This window comes from Fundulus heteroclitus, unplaced genomic scaffold (genome assembly GCF_011125445.2).
Source record: "Fundulus heteroclitus isolate FHET01 unplaced genomic scaffold, MU-UCD_Fhet_4.1 scaffold_118, whole genome shotgun sequence".
NCBI classification, from domain to species: Eukaryota; Metazoa; Chordata; class Actinopteri; order Cyprinodontiformes; family Fundulidae; genus Fundulus; species Fundulus heteroclitus.
In genome coordinates, this window is record NW_023396530.1 from 506,365 (window position 1) to 522,113 (window position 15,749).

The following is a 15,749-nucleotide window of genomic DNA, read 5'->3' on the forward strand; positions in this document are numbered from 1 at the left end:
TTCTCGCCTCCCTGCACATCATCGCCGTAGCGAGGCGGAGGCGGCGCAGGCTCCGATCCAGATGTGCTCCTGCAGAGAGGAGGATCTAACATCCAGAACGTTATTATTTCTGCAGAACCGACAGAAACTTAGAAAAATGATTCAGAAGACCTGAAATCCACTGAATCAGATCCTGTTTGATGCTGTTATGATAAATGAATTAGATGAACTTGATTATCTATGTTCAGGGCTTTTTGTCAGTGGCGTCGGGAGTTGAACCCGTGACTCTGAGCCACTCTGGGCGTTCTGGATCTTCCAGTTCTAACATCAAACGGGTCTGAACTGTGGGATGTAGTTCAGCTGCTAAAACCACTGATTTAGTTTCTGCTCAGAAAGATTTTTGGACTTTAAGCTGAAATGTTTCAGGTTTTGAGCTTTTACTCAGAAAAAGTTCCTCATCTTTGGTGCCGTTGAACTTTGACCCTGAGGTTTCCCTCCGGCACCTCGGGACGGTTTCAGTCTTTCCGTTAGAAGTTTGTATCTTCTGGTTTGTCTCAGTGTTGCTGCAGACGTGGCCGGTTTAATCAGCTTATCTGCTCAGGAATCTTGCAGCCAAACTTCTGCGACTGCATCTCCAGTAATCTGCATCTTGATGCTTCCGTCAACATTGATTTACTGAGAACATTTGTTGGCAAACTGGAGCCAAGGGGAGTTATTAAACTGAGAATAGATGACATGTGCCAGCAAGCAGCTCAACATGAAGAAACAAAGTGACCTGCTGAATAAAGACACCGCTGGTTTTAGAAGAAGCGCTCTGAGCACGGCATCCATGATCCGCTTCTTTGTGCGCAAACGTCCGCAGGTAAAGAACAGGAAGCAGATCGATGCTGCCTGTATGGACAACGGCTGTTTGAAATGTACAGCAATCACAGCGCAGCTTTAGTGGCGCCCCGCCGTCAGGCTTAGCTAAAAATACACACAGTGGGTTTCTATCGACCCCTCGCCCCGCGCGCTCACATGCACTCTCACATGCGCTCTCACATGCACTCTCACATGCGCTCTCACATGCACTCTCACATGCGCTCTCACATGCACGGCTGGTTCTTGCCTCGCAGCAACGCAGAGCTGCGTGTGAGGAGGGCATCCGCCAAGAGGAGGAAGAAGGAAACCCAAACGGAGGACGAAGCCGATCGATGCTCGCCCACATGAAACCTCCCACGCAGACGTTAAAATATGCTGCTGCTTGCTCCTCCTGACCTGCGTTCTCTCCCACAGAAGAAAAAGTTTCTGCTTGTTTTCCAGCGTTCCACTTTTCAACGCCTGTTTTCATTCCACTCTGACGAGGACCCAGCTCCCTTTCTGACTTCGTCTCCAGGTTCTTCCCGTTTCTTCTGGGTCAGCAACATTTCCGACCCACTGAACTTCTACAAGACCAACCTGAATTAGTTCTGATTCATTTAAATGAGTCGGGACATGAGTCGTGTCAGCCAATCGGGTTCAGTCCGTTACGACTGGGTCTGCGGGGTCTCCTGAAGGAGATCTGGGTTCAACTTAACCTCCAGGCCCAGGTTCTACAGAACCATTCAGAATGGTGGTGTGTGCCAGGTGTGGATGACAGAGTGGGCGTGTCTCTCTACACTCTGGGCTCTGATTGGACAGAAAACAGGAAGTCCTCCAGCAGCAGGAGACAGAAATACCTACGATTGGATGGAGAAAGTGGACCTGTGGCCCTAAAAGGAGGTTAAATCCAGCCGGTTCTAAATATTTCTCCGGGTCAGAACCATCATCATCAGTGCCTGATCTGAGGAAGCTCTCAGAACTTCTGGTGGAGGCAAACCTGAGAAGACCTGCAGCTGGACCTGCAGCCAGATGTGGTTCTAGAGAGTTGGGGCTGAATATAAAGGCACGCCGCACTTTTCAGATTCTACAGATATTCGATGCCAGCTGTTTATGTTCTGGGGGCTCAGATAGCATGAATAGTGTTGTTTAGTGAAGCTTTGAACACATTCTCTGTTTTGGACCCGTCTGAAGCGTAGAACCGGAGGTCCGTTAATCAGAAGACACCTTTTTCTCTCAGGGAGCTCAGGCTCTGGTCCAGATTGGGTCTCCTGTGGATTTTTAGCAGTGTTGTGGTGTCTGACGAGTCCTCAGCCACCTGTTAGGCGGCAGCTCTGTGCCGTTGTTAGGAGACGGATGCTGGCAGCTCTCAGCGAGGCAGAATAGAGCTGAGTGAAGAGGCTCTGTGAGCGGCACCAGAACCCGCTCTCTGCTCGCTCTGAGCAGCTGGGTTTAGGGTCGTTAGCGTCCTCCGGCTTTGAACACTTCAGAGATGCTGATGGAGGAGGAAGCAGCTCTCAGTAACGAGCTGTGTGACTCACTGTTGATGCTTCAGCATCTGGGCGCTGGTTCCTGTTGAGCCCAGCTCTAAGCCCAGAAGCTGCATTTGCAGATGTCCTCTGGACAAACTTTACAAACATGTTGGAAGCCAGAGAAGAAACGCGTTCACGTAACAAAACTCTGGTTAAGGTCACATTCAGTCAGATTTCCTCTTTTATTCCGCTTTGATCCGCTCCTCATCCCTTCTTTTCTTCTGCCTTTAATTGCATGACAGGTTTTCTTCCCGAGGCCACGCGACGCCATGTTGGATGTCTTAATTAAACGGCTGATTAGACGCAGGAGTAAATGAAGGCACGTGTGGGGGATTAATAAAAGAGGAGTCCGCTAATTGCACAGGAAGGTCAGGGCTGCTTTACCTTCACAGCTTAATTATGGCCTCTGACTGGGATGCATTTTAAAGCAAACGCCGCGTCCCGCTGAGCATGTTTGTGTATTTCTATCAGCTCTGATCAATGATGTCATGGTTTCTGGGCTGGTCTAACGGACGGTCACAGGTCAGCCAACCGGGACATCCGGCTGGATAATTAGGATTTCTATGCTGATCAATGTTCTTTATGATTAAGCAGCCAGAGGTGATAAATCTCTGCAGATGGGATCAGCTCAGAGCCGGTCCAGTATCCTGGTGTTCTGCTGGTCCTGGGTGACACCAGGATGCAGCAGGAGATGGATGGACCAGAGCTTCCACAGCAGGAGGCGGTACCGGAGCAGGAGCTGAGCTGATAAGTGGTTCATCTGTGGTCCAATCCTTCAGCTGCGGAGCTGAAACATGGGTCATGCCAGAACCAGCTCCTGGAGACAAGCCGCTGAAACGAGCTTCTCCTGTGAGACGAGCTCCATCATCCAGGAGGAGCTCAGAGAGCTTCTGCTCCTCGACTTAGAAACGGGTCAGCTGAGGTGGCTCTTTTGGGCTTTTTCTGGACAGATCCAACTGGAAGGAGAACCTTACCCCGACCGACCAACGGAGCGATGGACGGATTAGTAGAAATGAAAACTGATGGTGAGCTTTCAGATTCTGGTCCGTTTCAGGGACATAAAGCGTCGTCTTTCAGAGGAAATGTTGGAGACATTCCTGAAAAAGGTTTCATCAACAATAATTCAGCATTTTCTGCAGGCTGGTCAGTTTGAAGCTCCAACATGGAGGAGGGAGGGGCTGCAGGATCACCTTATCCGTCTCCTTGATGGACCAACTGTTCCTCTTCACATGAGGGCTCTCTCTCTCACCTCTGAAAACATTTAAACGGCCGTGTGCTCTGACCGTGACTCCCCCCGCCAGGAAAACCACTTAATCAGCCGTATGCCACCCCCCCCCCCCCCCCCCCCCACTGCCTCCATGCATGTCTGCAGCCGTTAAGCTGTTAGGATGAGGAAGGCTGGATGTGAAATGTGGCGGGAATGAGCGATGAGGGGATTGCTGCAGACGAACAGAGGTCATCCCGGCCAGAGGCCTCTGCTGCAGGACGGAACCCAGGTTTAAAGCAGCTCCATCACTGGTTCTGCTCCAGAAAGCAGGTTCTGCTCCAGAAAGCAGGTTCTGATCCAGAAAGCAGGTTCTGATCCAGAAACATTCATCCCCACCACCACATGGAGATGTTTAACAGATGAAACTTCAGGGTCACTTTCTTTCCTGTCATTCTCTGTTCTATTCATCTTTTACCACCAGTTCCCAAATTCTTTGTCGTGTGCTGGGATCCATTCTAAGTTCGGTTTTATTCCCGTGGTGATTTCCTTTTTCGCATCGACTTTAAAACGTGTTGCTGCTGGAGGAAGGTTCTGTGTGGCTGCTGCTCCGTCTGGTTTGACGGCGTACGTCTGAAGCAAAGGTCTAACCCGGCCGCCGACGCTCCTGCAGCCCGGCGCTGGTCCGGAGGAGACTCTGGAGGGACCGGAAACAGAAAGGAGCTTCCAGGTGATGTTTCTGCAGAAGATCATCTTTCCTGCAGCTCCGTTCTTGTAGCAGTAAGGGCCTTCATCCGCTGTGATGAGCACACAGCGTTTGAAATAAAGGGATCTCTGTGTACACTATGGGATGGATCTCTGTTTCCATCAGATCACTCTGCATGTTCCACCACAGCAAAGAGCTTAACAGCTGTTATCTGTCAGAATTTACACTAAAGCAAACACTGAGAACTAAATGAGGAAAATGAAGGTTCTGGTTTCCTGCAGACCTCAGGCACACGTTCTCAGACCCATTCAGTCACATCTGGCAGCAGATGGACGTCTGGCGTGAAGCTCCCACAGCATGAAGGAGAGTAAGAGTCCTGCTGACTCTGATAGGCCGTCGTCCTGATTACTCCTGACCTCCTCCCTCCACAGGATATTATACTGTTCCCCTCTCCTCTGCTGTACTTAAGAATATGCAGCGCTGCTCATTTATCTTCGCTCTCAGAATCAGATTTATCTGGCTGATTTTGTTCCTATCTGGGTCACAGTCCTAATGAAAATGGCTGATTCGGAATGAGGCAAATGGAAATGAAATGTCATTAGAGGCAGCGACTGATTCCAGTCCCGCTGCAGATTTGAATCGCTGATTCAGAGTCAGATGGAGCGCCGCAGCAGACTGAAGATTATGCTTTTTAATTTCCATAAGCAGACATATTCAGCACAGAGAGGCCTGAGAGTAAACAGAAATGTGATCAGCCTCCAGTTTCATCTCAGAACGTTAAGAAGTGGTTCGTTGATGGGACTCAGCTGCTTTTTGCTGCTGTTAACTTAAAGTTCAAACGTCCATGGAGAGGAGCAGCATGGAGAGGAGCTGCATGGAGAGGAGCTGCATGGAGAGGAGCTGCATGGTGAGGAGCTGCATGGAGAGGAGCAGCATGGAGAGGAGCAGCATGGAGAGGAGCTGCATGGAGAGGAGCTGCATGGAGAGGAGCTGCATGGAGAGGAGCTGCATGGTGAGGAGCTGCATGGTGAGGAGCTGCATGGAGAGGAGCTGCATGGAGAGGAGCTGCATGGTGAGGAGCTGCATGGAGAGGAGCTGCATGGTGAGGAGCAGCATGGTGAGGAGCAGCATGGTGAGGAGCAGCATGGTGAGGAGCAGCATGGTGAGGAGCAGCATGGAGAGGAGCTGCATGGAGAGGAGCTGCATGGTGAGGAGCTGCATGGTGAGGAGCAGCATGGTGAGGAGCAGCATGGTGAGGAGCAGCATGGTGAGGAGCAGCATGGTGAGGAGCTGCATGGAGAGGAGCTGCATGGTGAGGAGCAGCATGGTGAGGAGCTGCAGGCTGGGGAGACTCAGCCGACACGCAGGGAGACGTTCCTGCCTGCAGCCATCAGCTGCATCACATCAGGCTGACAGAACGTGAAGGAACCCGTCAGACTCAGCGGTTCTGATTCGCCATCCTGCTGGAGGTTCTGTGGGGGGGTAGAAGGTGCTGTTTCTGGTTCTGCCCAGTCAGAGACGGCGCTGTAAAAAAGTATTTACCCGCTTGTGAATGAATGATGCTGCCTTCCCGTTTTCCTCTCCACTGTCGCTTCATGCATGCTCAGTATGAGGGATTGCTGCAAAGCCATCAACAATGCAGACGACTGTCCACTGTGGCTCTACGCTCTTTCAGGAGGAGTGAATGCTGCTTGGAGAGACTTGATGCAACCTGCTGGGTTTCCTTAGAGAGGAAACTTTCTCACCAACCTGGAGGATCTGATGGAAGCTGACTTTGGAAAGAGCCTTGAGATGATATGTTTCATGAATTGGCGCTATATAAATAAAATTGAATTGAAATGCATGCTCCACTGCAGGAGTGGAGTTCTGATGCTGACGTTCAGCATTTCTGTTTGAATCTTCATCAGAACCTGACACATTCTCCCGTGTGTTCTGTTCCTGGTATCTGCAGAACCAGATGGCTCTTGTTCTGGCAGCTAATAGAACTCATTTGGGGATCCTAACGGACCTAAAACAGGAAGAGATTCTGACTCTAAACGGTTCTTTGGGTCAGTCAGAGCCGCTGGCCCTGAGATCCAACCCGTCAGACCTGGAACCTCTCTGCGGTAAACCCTGCTGTAACGTCTCAGATCAACTGAAGGCTGCTGGGGTCTTCGTGTTCACGAGACGCGCAGCAGCAGAACCTTCTGATAGGAAACGGGTCAGTGATCCGCTCAGGTTAAATGGACCCGGCCAGCGTGTCTCCATTCTCCTGATCCACTCAGAGAATTCTCGGTCCGACTTTAGCAGAACCTCTCCCTATGATTCTGATGGACATTGAAGCTCCAGAATCTATCCTGCTGGAAGGAGAACCTGGGTCAGAACTATTAGTAACTCCAGCCTGAAAGCACGTCACCATGCCTCCTCTTTCTAGCCCGACCCGGTTCTGACCTGTCCACCCAGAGTAAACGGCCGGTTCTGTCTGAGCGCATGTTGGACGAGCAGAGTCGTGTTTTCTCTGTGCAGGAGTCTGATGCAGGCCTTCTTTGGGGTTATTAATATTTATTAATGTGCGCTGTCAGAGAGGCAGGGAAACAATTCATTGCTCCCATCTCGGGTATTAAGTGCTCCATGCTTTATTAATGGCCGTGTTTAAGGCTGGAGCCGGCACGCCGCACAGAGAAGGGCCAACTGCAAATTGATTCCTCCTGCAAAGGCAAAACTCCTTTAAAGTCATTTGTAAAGTTAATGAAATCAGATTCTTTGACCTTTTACTTTTTATTCATTACATGATGAAACTGCAAAGTCATGAATTTGTAATTTTCATTTAACTGATTAGATTGATAATGAGGTTTCCTGTCCCTGATTTGGACCTCCCACACCAGAAAATGAAGCTTTCCCACTGATCTTGATCCATTGTTCCAGCTCCACCTGTCAGACTGGCAGCGGCCAGAACCGGAGTCAGAACCTAGACTGGACCGCTCCAGAACCTTCATTCTTTTCTTTTTCAGCCATTCTGCTGTAGATCTGCTGCTGGCTTTGCATCCTGATTCTCCTTGTCTGGTATACAGAGGAACTCAGGGTCCTGTGACCTGCTGACTGAGGCCTGCAGAGTCTGAGGTGGAGCTCCTGGGTTCTGCTCATTTCTCTGAGCTTCCTGCTCTGACGTCGGGCTGAAGCTGCTGGAGCTGCTGAGATGTTCTCCTCTCTGCAGGATGATGGACTCAGGGGGTCTGGAGATGACCTTTGAGCAGCAGTTGCTGCTCTGAGGGCATTGCTGATGTGTTTCCCACCTGGCATTGTGTCACCCCCCCCCCCCCACTAGCTCAGCAGCTCCAGATGAAGTTCAGTGGTAGCTTTAGTTTTAGCGTTTTTCTGTTTACTTTGATTTAAATCAATCATTTTGCAGCTGAGAGCGTTTTCTGTTGCCTTTAAATGCTGGTAGGTAGGATCTCAGGAGGACGGCCCTGACTTTGGCGGGGCAGTGCTTCATAAACAGAGTGTGGATGTGTGAGTGGGTAATGCTCCCGCTGAGCTCCAGGCTTGAACGGATCAGTCGCTCTGCAGCTGTCGCTGAAAGTCCATTAGCTGGCAGCAGAACAGCCCGGCCTAAATGAGCAGAAAGTGTCTGAAGTGCTCCTCCTTTCTGTAGAGTCTGGCTTCTCCCGGTGACAGGTGGGCTGAGGCCCGCTTCTGACTCAGGTGACCTTGCCTGGCGCGGCTGCCGGCGGCTCTTTGAACAGCCGCTATCTGCCGAGGAAGATGGCTGTCGAGCATCGCCAGCTCCTTTGTTATCAGAGCTGCCTCGCTCCGCCCTATCATTAGACACAGTCCTCAGGGTGGCGGTCCAAAAGCGCGTCCGTGCTGAATGGAGGAGATAAGTCGGGACGGGATCCAGCCGCGAACACGACTTACCTGCTTTTAACCAGGATAGGCAGAAAACGCATGAGGCCTCTCTGTTCCAGGAGATGTGTGCATAATCTGGCCTTGATTTGGGCCGTCCGTGCCCGGCGCTGCTGGCGTGGAGAGGAGGACGGCGCCGCTCAGCAACAAAGACACAGGAGCTGTGTGTTTCTGTGAAGTCCTCGCACCGGGAGCTCTGCGCCGCGCGTCTCCTGTGTAATGACAGACATTAGAAAGTCAATTACAAGCGGATCGGCGGCGCCGGTCTGAGGGCCCCAGTCTCAGGCGGGTCCGAACGCAGCTTCTGATCCCAGCGTCGCAGCGGGAGTCCGAGTCCAGCTGCAGACAGGAGCTGCTTCATTATTCCACCGTTAGAGGGTTAAAAAGCTTCATTTCCAGCAATTTCTCATGGTTTGGTCAAAGAAGGACGTTTTTACACCTTAATTAAGACCCAATAAATGTTGGAATTTCTTCCTGCGGCTGAAACGCCTTCACTCAGAGTTTTAATTGCTGTTTACCAAGTTCCTGTCCTCTTCAGGTTCTGCCTTAAAATGATGAGGCATTGGTCTTGGAGATGTGAGATATATAACCACACATATGCTGCATGTTTTCTATAGTTTTGATTTTATTACTGCATCCGTTTTATTGTTGTCAAAAAATAAAGCTGGTTCTGGTTGTGAACCTTTGGAGGCTGAAAAATAATAGAAATTAAAGCTAAATTACTGTTTTGTTTATCTAAATAGAGCTTTATTAAAGCTAAAACTGAGCTTTCTGCTTTTTGTCACACATTGCGGGTTATTATGAGAATAAGGTCCGTTTGTTCCAGACTCCACGGTGATTTTCACATTTAGGTGCATGGAGGTCCTACCTGGTCCGTCCTGGAGGTCAGCTTATCACACGTGTCTCTGACACACAGCTGGTTTGGGTCTGAAACGGGAATAAAGCTGAAATAAGAGACTAAAGGAGTGAGAGCACTAGGAAAAGGAGGAGAGCTGTTGCTGGTCAGGATCTGCCTGGTTTCACACCAATCATCACCTGATCCACAGAAACTGCAAGCGGAGGAAAAGACCCACTGATCAGCTGCTGTGTGGGAGTGTTTGAAACGTCCAACATATCCGACCCTTCTGCAAGCCGCAGATAGTCAGAGGAGGTTCTGCTGATCCACTTCCTGACGAATGAACCGGGTCTGCAGACAGAAACCAGGAACAGTTTCTGACGGAGGCGTCCATCATGAGGAGGTGCACAGCCTCCTTCAGAGCAGTCAGGAGGTCACATGACCTTCTGGCTGCTCCTCAGGAAGAAACACCTTGCTGAGAATGATCAGATGAATCCCCACAGCTGGGTTCATCTGGAAGCAGAATATGCAGAAACGTTTACAGCCCATGAAGTCTTTAGTGATGATGAAAGATGATATTTGACCCAAGATTGAATCTGTTCTTTGGTAATAACTTCAGAAAAAGGGTCTAGATCTGTTGTCTGTGTTGTTTTGTACGAGTCTTTACACGTTATTACATGTTTTTTACAAATTTTTACATGTTTTTACAGGTTTTCACACGTTTTTACAAATTTTTACATAATTTTTCAAATTTTTACAAATTTATACACATTTTTACACGTTTCTACACATTTTTACAGGTTTTAGCACGTTTTTACAAATTTTTACATAATTTTCCCAATTTGTACAAATTTATACTATACTATATTTGAATATTTGCAGGTTTTTACAAATTTTACACGTTTTTACAAATTTTTACATGTTTGTACAAATTTTTACATAATTTTACAAATTTTTACATCATTTTCCCAATTTTTACAAATTTATACACATTTTTACACATTTGTATATTTGCAGGGTTTTACAATTTTTTACATGTTTTTACAAATTTGTACACGTTTTTACAATTTTTTACATAATTTTCCAAATGTTTACAAATTTATACACATTTTTACACGTTTCTACGCATTTTTACAGGTTTTTGCACGTTTTTACAAATTTTTACACGTTTTTACACATTTATACAAAATGTTATACGTTTTTACACATACAAATTTCTACACGTTTTTACACGTTTCTACAGGTTTTTGCACATTTTTACACATTTTTACACGCTGTATGTGCTCACAGGTCTGTCTTGTAACTGAGTTCTGGCTGCTTTAGGGATAATAGTATTTATTCTTTTATTTGTTGTGACTCTTATCATTTTTAATGTATTTCTATAAACTCTGGGATATTTATGCTTTTTATGTTTCGTAGAATAAAGAAAAGTCCGTTCAATATTTAGACGATTTTCCTTCATAGACTTCAGATCTACGAAGGAACATTTTTGGCTTTCTGGGTTTCTGTACTTCAGACAAAAATAAAGAAATGAGTTTTGGATTTTTGTGCTCAGATGGTTTGGATCACAGATCGGAGCTTCAGACCAGTCTGGATCCTCTGTAGATTCTTTATTTAGATGTAAATGTTTGATATACTGCCGTGTTCGGTGACACAGGTAGAGGATAAATGAAGGTCCAGTGTGTCCGGACCGGTTCTGGTTCCCTGCAGGAGTTCCTGAAGGTTTCTGACCCAGTGTGTTTTGTCCCCAGCGTGCCCGCCCGGATCCTACAAGATGTCGTCGCGGCAGCAGGAGTGTTTTCCCTGTCCGGCCAACAGCGTGGCGGAGGAGGAGGGCTCTGTGGTGTGTGTGTGTGAGGAAGACCACTTCAGGACTCCTCTGGACAGCCCGTCTGCTCCCTGCACCAGTAATTACACGCTGCATGTCCTCCATGTTCTGTCAGCCGCCTCTTCTGCTGATCTCCATAAAAACCCATTGATGGTCGACCCGTCCTTCACCCTGTGTCCTCTCATCCTCCCCCTTCTTCACCTCCGCAGTTCCTCCCTCCTCTTCCTCATCTCCATGTCTGATCTGTCCCCTACCTCTCCTTCACCTCCCCTCATGGCTAAATGTGAGTAAATCAAGTCTAGGCAGATTCAGCTGTTCCACCCAGGGAGCCGTCAGTAAGGCAGGACAGAAAGAACAAAACACGACCAAAACCTTTTTATTTAAATACTAAGACCCTCAAAGAAAGAAACACGAGAAGGTGTTAGAATTCCTCTGGTCTGAAGAGCATCTAGCAGCTCAGAATGGGATTTTTAGTTGTAGCTGACATTAAGAAACGAGGCGCTCTAATCTTTTGTTCCTTGTCTCTGGAGAACATCCTGCAGAATGTTCTAGATTAATGTTTATCAGGAGACACGCAAGAACATGCAAACTGGGATTCAAACCCACAACCTTCTGCCTGCAAAGGTAATGAGCTATGCAGCCCATTTCAAATCTTTCTGACCTTTAACCCCTAAAACACGCCCATGCTTCCTGTACCTGCACATCGTTTCCATGTTGCTGCCTCAGTCTGCGGATCGATGCTCTATGTCTGCAGTTCTGTAATAATATATATAATAATATATAATAATAATAATAATGTCCAGATGTTCCCTTGGTCCACCAGAACGCGTCCCTTCTGTTCCGTTCCAACGTCTTCCTTTCATTATCGTTCCCACCTCCCTCACCTTCTCGCTCTCTGGAACCCTTCCTCCTCTCCACAGACGGTTCCTCACACCGGTTCTGGGCGGTGCCGTTGAAGCCATGCGGGGGAACACTGACCTGTTTGAGCAGTAACTGTCTGGGTTTGTTGAACCGGCTCCGGGCTCAGAGGGTCTCTGGGGGTCTCGGCCAGTTCTGAGAGCTTTAATGACGTATCGAGCGCAGAGCTCGCTGATCCCTGCCTGATAACATTTAGAGCCGCCTAATGAGAACATTAATTAGAGTATCGATCCAGTAATTATGATGCGCTCACATTAGCCCGATCCTGCAGCTGAGAAACGCCTCTGCAGCAGAACCCAGAGCCGGGATCCAACGTAAGACCAGACCGAGGAAGACGGGACAGCAGAAGACACGATGAGTCTGTCCAGCACCAAGGTCCAGGTCCACCCAGACCAGCAACGGGTTCCTGCTCCTCCTGGAGGATCGCTCCGGGCCAGGACAGAATATGGTCCCGTCAGAAGGTTCTGGTTCTCCTCCCAGAGGAACCTGCAGGAAACGCTGTCCAGCTGCTGCTACCCAGGTTCTGGTTCTACCCGGACCCATGGCTGGAGGTTGGACCAGACGGTGCTGTAGAACCAGAGCTCCACCGGAGCGACGTCCTCGTTGCTGCAGATGAAGCTCCATCCATCCATCATCTCCAGGATCCTGGACCTCCTCAGAGTTCAGTCTGATGATCAGTTTGAGGAGAAATCCGAGACATTCACCAACAATTTACCTCAGCTGCTAAAAAACAAGAATTAAATCTAAACTTTTCAATATCAGATGTAAATTTGCCAAAAATGGGAAGAATCTTGAAAAATTTAATTTTCCACTGATGCAGAAAAGAATGTAGTTAGTGAATAAATGTTGAGAATGAATTTCCTCCTAAGGGTTCTGATGGGTTTGTGGACCTGATGATACCAGGAGGTGAAGAGGACAACGGGTCCATGAGACTCTGATTCAGATCCAGGCTGAGGCCTGCTGGATGTTTCATAATGAAAAGCTGCGTCTCAATCTGCAGATTTTATTTTCCTGTTTCTCTGACACCTGAAATGAAGGCAGCAGCGGCGCCGCAGCAAAGATTTGGACAAACACTCTGATCCGCGGTCCTCTCGGCTGCCGCTCGCCTTTATTTCCCACAGGAGGAGGAGGAGGAGGAGGAGGAGGAGGAGGAGGAGGAGGAGGAGGAGGAGGCGCGTCTCCATCCATGCGCCGCAGCCAGAGGACACAGCGGCTTCTATTACATCTCCTCCTCCAGTGGAACCAATAAATGTTCCTCCTCTGAACTAATTTCATAGCGGAGCGACGCCTCTAAATGTGTTCCTGATATCATTCCCACCTGCCTCTCACATGAGCTCCAGTTTTCAGCTTTAGCTAACCCTAACCCACCATTCAGCTTTTCTTTCAGCGCATCAAGGTTCCATGGGCGGGTCACCAGCATCCATCCAGAGGAACCTCACAGGAAACTCTGACCATCTGTGATCCGGCAGCCGATCTGCTGAATCCACTGAATCAGGATTATTTTACAGCCGCACCTGGAACCTGCCGTATCTTCATGTTCTCCTACTCAGGGGGAGGTTCACGGCCGCCATGCAGGGCCGGAGCAGGTTCTGACGTGTTAGGGTTCTCAGACAGAACAGCTGGAGAGAGGTTAGAACGCTGCAGCACAACAAAAGAGAAAGAGATAGAGAGACCTGAGAAAAGGTGGAAGTTCTGAAGAATCTTGAGGAAAGCGGTCCGGCAGCTGATCTCCTGCAGTGTGCCTCTTGATCAGAACCTTCTAGACAAGGATGGTGCTGCTGTGGGGACGGCAGAACCTCCTCTGATGAAGGTTCCTGGATGCAGGGGGGGGGGGGCTGTCAGGAACCAAGGCTGAGCTCCAGAGCTGGAGAACAGAGAACCAAGGTGTGGGGACAAGAACCCGACTCAGCCACAGGAAACAGAGCGGTCCGGTCCGGTCCGGTCACAACCAGAACCAAGCAGCCGGCCCCTCTGCATGCAGCAGACTGTTCCACCAGACACACAGCATGGATGTTCCTGTCGTTCTATTTAGAAATGAAAACCATTCAGTTCTCACGTGAATATTTATCTGAAAATAGATTCAAAATAGAAAAGTTAGAGCAACAAATCTATGAATCGTGTCGTTTAGAAACAGGCAGAGGAATAAAAAGCAGAAAAGACCAAAATAAAAACCCGTCGCCTGATCAGAACCAGAACCGGGTTCTGGACCGCATATGAAACCTTGATGCTACGCGGGAACTCATCTACCTCCAGGGGTTCTACCTTCTCAGAGTTGTGTTCTGCAGATGTTCTCGTATTGAATCTCCAGGACAGGAGTCCAGAGTTGTGTTCTCCAGATGTTCTCGTATCGGATCTCCAGAACAGGAGGCCAGGATGCGTTCCTCTCCTCTTGCAGCTGCTCTCAGATCATCCACAGATCATCTCCTCTCTGAGGAGCGCTCACATCACTCTGTTTTCAGGGTCGTTCAGCAGCTTTTGCACCAAAGTTCTGCTGCTGAGGCGCAGCACTGGGTGCTGATGGGCCCGCTGTCAGGGTCCCGTGTTCTGTGTTTGTTTTATTGAGCCAGTTGAACCTTTGAGAACTAAAGCGGACCTCTGTCCTCCTGCAGGGCCCCCCTCCCCACCCAGAGACCTGCTGTTCTCCCTGAGGCAGTCCTCGCTGGTCCTGGACTGGGCCCCGCCCTCAGACACGGGGGGCCGCGTGGACCTGACCTACAGCGTGGGCTGCCGGCGCTGCGTGGAGGGCCAGTGCGAGCCCTGCGGGCCCAGCGTGGGCTTCGTGCCTCAGCAGGTGGGGCTGACGGAGCGCACCGTCACCGTGGTCAACCTCCTCCCCAACACCAACTACACCTTCACCGTGGAGGCCCTGAACGGCGTGTCGGACCTGCTGCCCAGCAAGAGCTTCTACACGCAGGTCCACGTGTCCACCAGCCTGCCCGGTGAGTCCCGCTTAAAGCCACACAGAACCCACTTAGAACCTAGACAGAACACACACAAGAACCTACACAGAACCCACTTAGAACCTAGACAGAACACACTTCCATATGGAAAACACACAAAACCCAGATGGAATTTACAGAGAACCCACATAGAACACACACAAATCAGACGGAGCCCAGAGGGAACACACAGAGAACTCACACAGAACCCACTTAGAACCAAGACAGAACACACAGTGAGCCTAGATGGAACCCAGACAGAACAGAGAAGAAACACACACAGAACACAGATAGAACACGCAGAATCCTCAGAGGCTACGTTCACACTGCAGCTCTTAATGCTCAATTCAGATTTTTTTGTGAAATCAGATTTTTTTTTTTTTTTTTTTGCGTGGTCGTTCACATTTCCAAATATATGCGACTTGTCTGTGATCTCCTGTGTGACCTGAAGGCGTTCAGACTAAGTGTCCCTCATGCGCACTGGAGGACGCGATGACGTCACACGTAGCAAAGCGTCCTCAGTGTTTGTGGAAGTAAACATGGATTATAATGCTGCCGTCATTAATTTATTTTTTTCTAACCGGAGCTTTCTCTCCACTGACTGCTCTTTTCATTGTAGTCCGCTATGGCTGTCGTCCTTCTTCCTGCTTCTGCATAGCCAGGTCACCGTTAGTGACGTTTGTTAAGTATCAGTGACGTACAGGTGGGATAAATGCGACCCGGCCGTACAGACACAGGTCGCATTAGAAAAGATCAGATGCGTATCGGATTCAGGACCACATATCCAAGGCTACGTTCACACTGCAGCCCGAATTGACCCAATTCCGATTTTTTTGCCCATATACGACCTGTTTCTGATCTTTTTATGTCAGTCTGAACGACACAGATTGGATTTTTTCTAATGCGACCTGTGTCTGTACGGCCGGGTCGCATTTATCCCACCTGTACGTCACTGATACTCGACAAACGTCACTATTCTGCGTCCTGCTGTGCAGAAGCAGGAAGAAAAACGACACCCATAGAGGACTACAATCACAGACATCATATACGTAGACGCGTCATAGGGCGCAGGTTCGCACGTTAACGTCA

At 49.0% G+C, this 15,749-nt stretch overlaps 1 protein-coding gene across 1 annotated transcript in view; it reads left to right on the plus strand.

Moving 5' to 3' along the window:
• The window catches only part of LOC105917378 (ephrin type-A receptor 7), a gene marked incomplete in the record, with an annotated part of 134,397 nt that overhangs the window by 87,740 nt on the left and 30,908 nt on the right, over positions 1-15,749 (plus strand). The window contains 1 exon segment of the mRNA XM_036128769.1: positions 14,491-14,660. Within this exon segment, the coding sequence (XP_035984662.1) occupies positions 14,491-14,660 (170 nt within the window).